General features: G+C 47.6%; 1 protein-coding gene across 1 annotated transcript; it reads right to left on the bottom strand.

The window, feature by feature from the left end:
• Positions 1-4,579: 4,579 nt before the first annotated feature.
• SOWAHC (sosondowah ankyrin repeat domain family member C) lies at positions 4,580-9,314 on the bottom strand. The gene has a single exon (XM_065651530.1). It carries the CDS (start codon positions 9,310-9,312, stop codon positions 7,801-7,803), a length of 1,512 nt encoding a protein of 503 aa, XP_065507602.1. The 5' UTR covers positions 9,313-9,314; the 3' UTR covers positions 4,580-7,800.
• Between the last annotated feature and the right edge of the window lie 888 nt (positions 9,315-10,202).

Here is a 10,202-nt window from a genome sequence, read left to right as displayed (position 1 = left end):
AATGTTTGTTCTTCCCACTCTTGAAGTTTGAAGTAGAAGAGGAAAGCTTATGTTTAGTTTTTCCATTTAATTCTTAATAAAGAGATCTCTTCACTTGAAGAGTGATGTATAGACCACTCTGAGATGTATAGATCTATTGGTGCAATCAATATTGGTGCAATTCAAGCTATTAAAAAACAGAAAAAAAAAAAAAAAGAAAAAAAAGAGGGGAGGGAAGTAGCCAGAAAAGAAGGGGATAGGTGCAGAAGAGGTGAATGAAGATGCGCAGCACCACACTTCTGAGATCTTTGTGCTTTGCCAAGCACCATCAGCAGAACATTTTCATAGCAGGTCTTTGCTACGTAGTGGAAAACTAGTTGCTCTCTTTTCAGCCAAGGTGCTCCGGTCTAGAAGGAATCCTATTTTAATTTAGAATTCTTCAAGTTTTTATTTGTTCTGAGAGGTTAAATCTTAAACTTTGCTACAATGCAAAAAATAATTACTGCCATTCTGTACAACTGGTAGATCAGAGAGAAAAAAGCACAGTCCCTCAGTGCGGGTAGCAGAAGCCTCCGTTTATCTGCACTAGCCCGTTTGCAGACACGACTTCAGACAAATTTACTCCAGGTCAGAGAAAAGGTATGGGTTTTCTCATCTTGTTTAAGCCCCACAAATATAAACAGTGGAGAAAGTCTACTACCACCTTTCTCTTGCATACACACACCTTTAAGAGCTGCCCAGCACTTTACAGGCGTGGGCACTGTGGAGTGATGCCATTGCTGGAGGTGCACACCTTCCAGATCAAACAGAGATTACCTGTTTATTTGCTGTTTTGCAAGGAATTGATTTGTTTCAAAATATGGAAGACTCTAGACCTCTGTGGACAAGAGCGTCTGTGTTTTCAGTTGGACTCTTTTTTTTTTTTTTTTTTCCTTTTAGTGGTCTCTTCTGAGGATGGCTTTGGTTATCCCAGAAACAAAAAAATTGCTAAAAGGAAGTTGAGATTGCTGCAGGAACTTGAAACAAACTTTAGAAGGTGAAAAAATTTCAGGTTAAAACCCAAAAGCCTAATACTTCCATCACTCTGACAGCTATCAGTGACATACTATACAGCCCTAAAAAGATATACTTTTTGGGACATAGTGTGGTGAGTTATTACCCATTTTGCAATGAAAAAACATCCTTAACAAATGACATATCTTAAGAACAGATAGAATAATATTGCAGCAACCCCTCTGCAGTAGTTTGCTGCAGCAGCTGTTCAGTGTTGATCCAACCGATTTCTATCAGTGGCTAAAGATTAATAACATACTCTAATTAGCCACATCTGCTATATGAGGCACTTGGCACTACTTAAATGGCAAAGTCTCTGAAGCACTCCAGTTTCATCCATAGTTCAGCTCATGCTGTTTATTCACACATGAAAGTATAACCTGTATAAACACCACAGGCAGATGAAATGACGTAGCATCTCTGCAACATCCCCGCATTGAGGGAAGAACTGGCAGCAGCTTCAAAAGGCTGCGGATTTACCAGTGCTACAGCCCCCACTGCGCAGCTGCAGACTGCACAGGGTGGCAGCTACGGCACCTGCGGTCTGCTCCCCCCAGCCCATCTGCGACTGATGGGGAAATTTTGAGAGGCAGAAGAGCGAGGTTGGTAGCAAATAGTCCTATTGTGGGACGCAGCTGAACCAGCAGGACCTTCCTGCATCCCTTTAATTATAGGAATTTAATTATAATCACAAAGTTACTTCCGTGAGATATACCCATAGTAAGATAATATGTGATGGGTATCAAGGAAAAGAAACAGCAAATATAAACGTTGTTATATATTCAACTGTTACAAACATGTCCTCTGGTACTTTGAGGCTTTATGTCATGCAGGTTTATGTCCAGTGAACAGAGAACATTTTTATCGCCCACATAGTTAATTTTTTCTGTATTTAAACTAGTAACACAGACAGCATCTCCTTAGTATGAACTGTCCCAAAGGATTTCTGAGCCCCAACAAATACTGCAGACAACCTTTCTCTCTTCAAAAGCAAACCCCACCACACTCAGCTTCAGAAAGAGGTATCTATTATTTATGCCCACTCTGCCACCAGTTTCTCAGGCCCTCTAAGGAACTGCCAAGTGAAATATTTCGCAGAGCTCAACAGTCAGCTTGCAAAAGTAGAAGGCCTCGAGTTTCAGGGGAAAAATGCTGGGGAAATGCCCACTGTTTCAGCTAAAGCTATCTCTAGATACAGTCCAAGCAACCAAATTATTCTGGTGATTAGAAACATTTAACTTTCCAAAATGTCTCTTAATGGACAAGGACTAATGTAAGGATGCATTCCATAGGCTGTCTGCTTTAGACTGGCAGCAATAAGCTTCAGCGATTTACCTGCATTGATGCAGAGGCACGCACCGACACGGATCTGCTGATTTCCATCATCACCTCTTGATAGTCCTACCATCGGTTTGCAAAATGCCTTTTAATAAAATAAGGGCATGTTAAAATAGATTAATGTGACTTGCTGGCTTCATGTCATGCTTCCCAGTAATCTAGGGGAGGAGACAGTTCACAGCTATCTGTACTGAAGGGTATGCGCCTCTGAACTACAATGGTTCATTTGGCATGACTAATCTAGCTGAAAGAACACAGAATGCATTTGCACCTTGACTCAAGTATTATCTGCTTTTAAGGTAACTCTCCCACATGCCACTACCAGCTTAACTCCTTGAAAAAACCATGGAAGAGGGTTTCTTCAGGTTTTACCACAGAAGATGAAATACCTCACCTGTAACACAGTTTTATTAAAAACAAACAAAGCTTGGTACCTCAGTTTTTCCAATAATGTATGTATATTAGGACACATCAGTACTCATTTTGGCTAAACTGAAAAATGATACAAGATAAATGCTAGAACAGCTGCAAAACGAGAAGACGTTTCGTTATAACAAAATCAGAAATTCAAAATCATATGCTCATTTTTTTCTGACAAACTGTTCACAATTTAACACAAACTGAAAAGCTTGTCCTTCTCCCAAACCCTAATGTTAATCTCAGACTTCTTCCTTCTCTCCACACTCAGTTGAGGACATGAAAAAAATGACAGTATGTACCTTTTTTTTTTTTCTTCAACTCCAACATGGAAACAAAATGCATGACTAAACTACATTATTTCTAGATGAAGTCTCCACAGTTTAATCTCACGTCTTCAGGTCCATACGCATGCCATACAACTCCAGGCATACTAAGTTAGGACTGTAGTCCCCTTACCCCTGCTTTCTAGCTAATGGAAAAAACATGTTAGCAATGCAATGCTGAAGGGCTTCTCTCCCAGTGAGAAGCCTAAAGTTAAGTGGGACCAATCTGATGCACCAGGACTCTCCTGCAACAGCTGTAGCTACACTCAACACAAGAGTTGTTTATGCTTTTGCAAACAGTACTAGCTACATTAAGAAATGTTGGTAAGAGGACCAACTAAGATACTTAACATCACTGATTTATACTTGAGCTCTCAGAAAGCCATCTCTCTCAATTGTTGTTCTGTAGGAGAAGGGATATATGTTTAGATACAATTTTCTAAACAACTAGTCAAGCCACTGCACGACCAGCAAGGCTCATGGAGATCGCTCTCCTACCGAGCCCCTGCCTCCCCCATGACCTCAGCTGCCTCCTCCATGCCCCCACTCTCCCCTAAGCTTCCAGGAACACTTCCCTCTCCTTTCTCCTTTCACCCGTACCCCCAAACTACTGATTTGGGGTTGCCTGGGTTGGAGCTGCATGCATCCTGATCCACCAGCACAGTAACAGCCGAGCCTTTTTTCAGCACGAGCACAGATCTGGATGTCTCTCAGAGGAGTTACTGGCAGCATGAGGTTTACCAGTTTTAACATATATTTTGGTAAGGCAACAGCTTCAAAGAACATTTAGATAGACCAAATCCCACAGCCTGGTAATAAAATGAAACTTCCCTTTAGAGAAGCTGCCAGCTGTAGTTAAGACACATTATAAAAAGCCTTAATCCTAAACCTTTTTTAATTAGGTATTGACCTCTACACAGTGAACAAAACTAGTATTAGTCTTCCCAGAGTCAGAGATATTTAGCTGCACAGAAATAAGGTCAGAATGCTATTTTAAGTTAAGCAATGCCACTCTCCCAGGCCCTTATTTAGACATACTTTTCTACAAAAAGAAAAAAAAGGTTGCATCTTCGTTTACTTTGACATGAGCTATTGGAGAGTAACTGCCAAAGAAAAATGTTACTGTCTTGCAAACAACTCAGCTGTATTTTTTCCGTGTCTCAGAGTGTTACACGATACCAGACATCTTAAAGATTAAAAAACAAAAAAAAGACAAAATGGTACATAGTTTTAACAGACCATACGCAAGTAGCACCTAAGTATGTAGCATACAGAAGTCAATTCAAGCATAAACAATTAATGGGCTCTTTTTATTTCAGTAAAACTAAAGCTTACAGATTCTAAACTCGGAACCATTCAGAAATACACCCATAAAAAGTTGTATTAATAAAAACTGACAGGCTTACAGGCCTCTAAAATATTTAAAACATAAGATACAATAAAATATATCAAATGTTTACATTACAGCCTTGCTGCCTTACAGACCATCATAAAAAGTGAACACATTCAATAACTTCAAGTGTACCATTAAAAAGACACCAGTAAGTGCTCCAGTTTTCTGTACCATACAACTTTATTTCAAATTCACATCTTTCTAGGCAACATATCCAAAATATTTGACTCAAGAGTACCTTTAGACCGTAAATAATCTGAAACACGGCATCGAGCCTTTCCTATCTCCAAACAAAACTCAAGTTTTTGCTCATGTTATAAAAAGTAACCATGTGGAATGTGACAAGTCATAATGTGAAATAAAAGTGCTTTAGTCCCATAGCGCAGACAGACACTAGTGGTTATCTAGCTATTCGTCAGTATATCTCAAACACTAGAGATGTTTGCTCTGTTGCACATCACCTTGCAAAGACCTTTGGACCATTACACTGAAATTTCATTAACTGACAGCTAAACAGTATGAGTAGAACAACAGCTTCACTTCGACATTTCAAATAATGAGTTATAAATGAGGCATCTTGTTACCATTTTTCAAGTTCTCTTAGTAATTAAAGAAGTTCTACTGTATTATGCAAGATAAAACTATGTTCCAGTTACTCTTTTAAAATCCAAAGTGTGCTATATTCCAAATCCCAAAGTGTCGAAACCCTCACATTATTTACCCAGGCCCCAACAGTGATCTAAGACTCAATATTTTTGTGCAATTCTTTGCTGTTTGCATTTGAAGAGCTAAACATTTCACCCAGCAGTTCATATGAAACAACTATAAACTCCCAAAGCAGAAAGTTACTTTAATAAGGTTTGGACATAGGCAGTTGCATGGAATACATGCTCAACTCAGATGTGCCATGCTGAAGAGGGCTCATGTTGCAAGCATTCAGCCAGAAAACTTCCTTTCTACAGATGCCTAAAAAGCTATTTATCTTCCAGAACAAACAATGTTTAAGACTTAAGTATTTAATTATCTTCTCTGTTACAAAATAATTAGCTCTACAGTATAATGTGTATGATTCCCCCTACCCCTTTCAGAAACTCCATTGTCGTACAAGTTTACATCTTAAATGGGAAGGGCTGAGGGAAAATTTCTGGTCCTGTCCCAGAGATGTAAAAACAAGGTGCTTTGCAAGACTGATTTTATCCATCACATTTCTGGCAACCAACCCCAAAAGAAGGCACATGAAATCTATAATAATACAGCTTATAAATTATAAACTAAAGCTGAACCTCCGTACAATTTCTAGTCTTTTTGCACAAAAGTAATGACCAGCACCTACGCAGAGATTCAACTTTTCTTTTTTTATGTAATGTTTCTCAGAAATAGTTAAACGTTGCTTGCATGTCTATGCAAATGCTGTCATTTATTAGGTTTTGACACAAAGAGCAGAAATTGGTAGTTTATCTGCATGGGATGTCCAAAAGCAATAAATGGCTAGCACTCCCCTCCCCTGCTGCTACATAAACCGTAAGCCACTAGCAACAGCTACAGACAGCTGTTGCCTTGAAAGCACACAACTCCCAGCAGCAGTTTCCCTGTGAGGTGTTCTAGAGCTTGCGGCATGCATTTAATCAGTGTCTCAAATGTGGATTTTAACATGTCAAAGCCTATCTACTTTTGGTTAGTTACCGGCCAGACATGCACATGCATTCTGAGGAAGCCAACTCGAAACATGCTTTGACAAAAGCTGCACTGAAATTGGCTGTACCTGAACCAAGCACAGATGAGCTTCTACCTTGAGCAGCATCCAGGATCCAGGGGCAGCTCAATACCTCATTCCTAAGGAAAGCCGAGACTGGATACAAATCTGCCTCCTAGATTTTACTGGAATCGCTACCTTTAAAGCAGAGAAACAAGATTCAAGGTTTCTGAAAGCTTTAGCAGGCAGATAGGCTCATCAATCAGATTAAGACTTACTTCGTCTTTAAACAACAGTTCAAACCCTTGGTTATCACTCCTCTAGAAAAACAAGTTTAAAAGAACTCAAAACACCATCGCCATCACTTAACTAGAATATGTCACAATACTGCTTTCACTCAGGATGATAACAAGGATAGAGTTTCAGAGTTATGGTTATTCACCTTGTGTGTGAAATCACACATCCTCCTTTTTTTTGTTGTTTTCTTTTTTCTCTCCATTTCTGCACAGAGTCATTTGAAGGGATTGGCACACAAATTACTCGTGAACACAGATGTGTGGCTATTACATCACAGGACCATATTAGAGTTTCATGAAGATTTCATGCAATGGTGTCTGTGCTCTTTTCTAAAAGAGAATGACTTTCACAGGCAACACATACAACACAATTTTCTGACTATAAATGCAGTGAGTAACACAAACAACATTAACAAGAACTGACCAGACTTAATAACTAGAATTGCACTAGGTCTGGCACTTGAGAATTCACAGTGATTAAAATAAAATTGCTTTGCCTAAGACAAAATATCAGATATCAAATATATAAAAAGACTCTTTGCTTCCATTACCTTGTATTAGTATTCTAACAGCAATACGCAAGCTCTGTAGTACCTCAGACAGCGGAGACTTCTGCGCATGATTAACTTTATTCATTGTTTGCAGTGCAATCAGGTTTGGGTTTTTTTTAATATATATATTCACTATGTCAAATCAGGCAATTTTCAGAGAATAAAGTCAAAGTAGGCTGAAGTCTTTGCTGGATTGAAACTTGGATTCTGACAGGAAACCGTTATCTACAACATCTCATTTTGGGTACCCAACTCCACACCATGCCAGGTGGTATTGCTGTTAAAGAAAAACTTAGAAGTATATTTGCATATTACTGAGGTGTTCTTCTTACATAGCAAGTTGTTTGTAAGTGATTTATAGTACCAGTTGATAATATGAGTAGAACATTTGCACTTTTCTTTCCCCTGTCAATTCGCTAATCCTAGTAGATTCACTAACGCGGGTTTCCAATCCCGCAGCGTGCCTTTAGAGAGAAAGGAGCACAGCTTTCAAACACCCCAGCGTTTCTCAACACACCCCCTGCCTCTCATTTCAGCACCCAGGGCCCAGCCGAAGCAGCTGCTCTCGGGAGCTATCAGCCTCCAGAGCCTCGTTAACCCCATGAAACTGAGTTAAAGCAAGATGCTCAGGACGCATCTCCCTGGAGCGCATGAGTCTAGATGAGCATCCACTTGTACCTGCCGCACCTTCCACGCTACACCCTAGGGCACTTTGGTCCGTGCACCCACCTCCCAGACCTCCTGCTCCCCGGCCTTATCCAAAGACATTGGACTTTGGCCTGAGCCTGAATGATGCTTTCAGAGATTTCTCCTCATGCTCTTCTTCCTCAGTGTCACCACGAAAGGAGGGTGTGTTGTGGATGATCTGAGTCCTGAAGCGGATCTTATTAAGCCGAGGCTTCATCCGCCCGCTGCTGGAGGCTTTCCTGGTAATCTCCTTGCCCTTGCCTGGCACCGCTGCCCCCTCGGTGCCCTCAGCTTCCTCTCCAGTGCTGTGATGGTGATGGTGGAGTCGGTAGCTCATGAGGTTGGAGGGCAACACCTTGGAGAGCCTCCAGCGCCCGCTCCCATTGCCGGCAGCCCCCTCCTCCTCTTCCTCTTCCTCCAGGGCCCCCACCAGGCTCCGCATGTCCCCCGAGGTGCCCTGGTGCAGGTACTGCGCAGCCTTGCGCCCGCTGTAGTCACGGATGTCCACGTCGGCGTCGTAGGCGCCCACCAGCAGCTTCACCACTTCGGCGTGGCCGTGCATGGCTGCGATGTGCAGGGCGGTGTGCCCACCGCTGGTGCGAGCGTTTATGTCCACGGGCAGCTGGTGCCTCTGGGCGAAGTTGACCAGCGTGGCCAGCAGCTCCTGCCGCCCGTGCTTGGCGGCCCAGTGCAGCACCGTGAAGCCGGTGATGAAGTCCCGCTTGCAGAGCAGCGCCGGCTCACAACTCAGCAGCCCCTCCAAGCTCTCCCACCGCCCGTCCGAGGCCGACAGCATCCAGGCGTGCTCCAGGGGGTCCAGGGCGACGGCGCCGGTGGTGCTCCCCTCCTCCTCGGCGGAGGACGAGGCCACCGAGGCGCTGTCCGAGTCGCCTCCGCCGCCACGGCCGCGAGTCCCCCCCGGGAGGGCTCCGCGCTTCAGCTGGGGCGAGCCGCCCCGCGCCGCGTCCCGCAGGCTCCTGCGGCCTCCGCCCTGCGCCGCGGCCCCGGGGGCGCCCTCCGCCGCCCCCGGCTCCTCCGCCGGCGGAGGCCGCCCCGGGCCCGCCGCTACCGCAGCCTCCTCGCCGGCTCCGCCGCGCCCGGGCGGCGGCCCCCGCCGGGAGCCTCTCCGCTGGCCTCCGCCCGCCGCCGGGCTCGGCCGGGGCGGCTCACGCCGGCGCCCCGCGAGCTGAGGGCGGCTGCCGGCATCCTCGCCCGACGGCGGCTCCTCAGCGCCCGCCCGCGGGGAGGGCGGCGGGCTCGGCCGTTCCGCGCTGTCCCCCACCGCCGCCGCCGCCGCCTCCTCCTCGCCGGGGGTCAGGGCGGCGGCGGGGGTCTCCGGGGCGCAGTACCGCCGGCGGAGGTGCACGTACTTGACGCCGGTGCCGGGCTCCTGGCGCACGGTGGCCACGGCGTTGACCACCTCCTTGAAGCGCTGGCGGGCGGCGGCGCGGCGATCAGGCTCCGAGGGGCTGAGCCAGTCCCGGAAATGCTCCAGCAACTCCGCGTTAGGCGCCCGCCCGCCCCGCTCCGCCAGGAACCGCACCACCGACTCCTGCCGCAGCTCCGCCGGCTCCGCCATCACCGCCCCTACTCCATCGCGTCGCGCCGCCGCTCCTCCCGCTGCTGCTGCTGCCGCTGCTGCGGGCGCGGCGGAGCCGCTGCCTGCCCGAGCCCCTCCTCCCGGCGGCGGCATGCCCCGGCAATCACTGCCGCGCCGCCGGCCCCGCCGCGCCACCCTCCGGCCGGGAGGGGCCCGCGCGGCCGCCCCGCGCCACGAGCGCCCGCCTCAGCGGCGGCAGCGCGGCGGCCACTGCCCCCCCCGCCCCGCTCCTCCCCGCCCCCGTGGGGCCGCCGCGGCCCCGCCCGGCAGCGGCGCTGGCTGTGCCCGGCGGCCGGCAGCGCCCCGGCACGGCGGCCGGTGGGTGCGCGCCCTCTCCCCTCGGCGGCGGCTCGCTCCCCGCCGCGCCAGGCGGGGCCATGGCCGCTTCCCGTGGCGGTTGGCAGCCGGTAAGTCCCCTCCGCGGTGCGGGAGCGGGGAGCTCCGCCGGCCGTTAGCCGTTAACCGCTGCGCTGGGGGCACCTGGTGGCACCTGGTGGCACCTGGTGGCAGGTGTCACCCCGGGGCGGCGCAGGGGACGGGTCCGGCAGCGCCTGCACCTGAAGGAGAAGGCGGCGGGCGGTTACACCGTGCGCAGAGGTGGCGGTGCCGCTTGTGCCGAGCTGCCCCCGCTGAGGGCGGCCGGGGCTCGGCCCGGGGTCCCTGCGGGAGCGGCCGTGCGGGGCTGCGGCCAGCGGGAGAAGTAAAGCATCCGCATGCCACTTAGTTCATGGATTTGCCACGCTTTAAAAAAAAAAAAAAAGTACTAAAAGATCTTGTTTTCAGGTATTGCCCTTCTTAGAGCTTCCATAGCGTATCACGTATTTGAAGTTGAATCTTGGCTATTAGGGCTGCGAATTTGGTGAGGAGGC

Source organism: Caloenas nicobarica, chromosome 1 (assembly GCF_036013445.1).
Source record: "Caloenas nicobarica isolate bCalNic1 chromosome 1, bCalNic1.hap1, whole genome shotgun sequence".
Lineage (NCBI taxonomy): Eukaryota > Metazoa > Chordata > Aves > Columbiformes > Columbidae > Caloenas > Caloenas nicobarica.
Note: the sequence above shows the minus strand (reverse complement) of the source record. Positions and strands in the feature narration are given on the sequence as shown.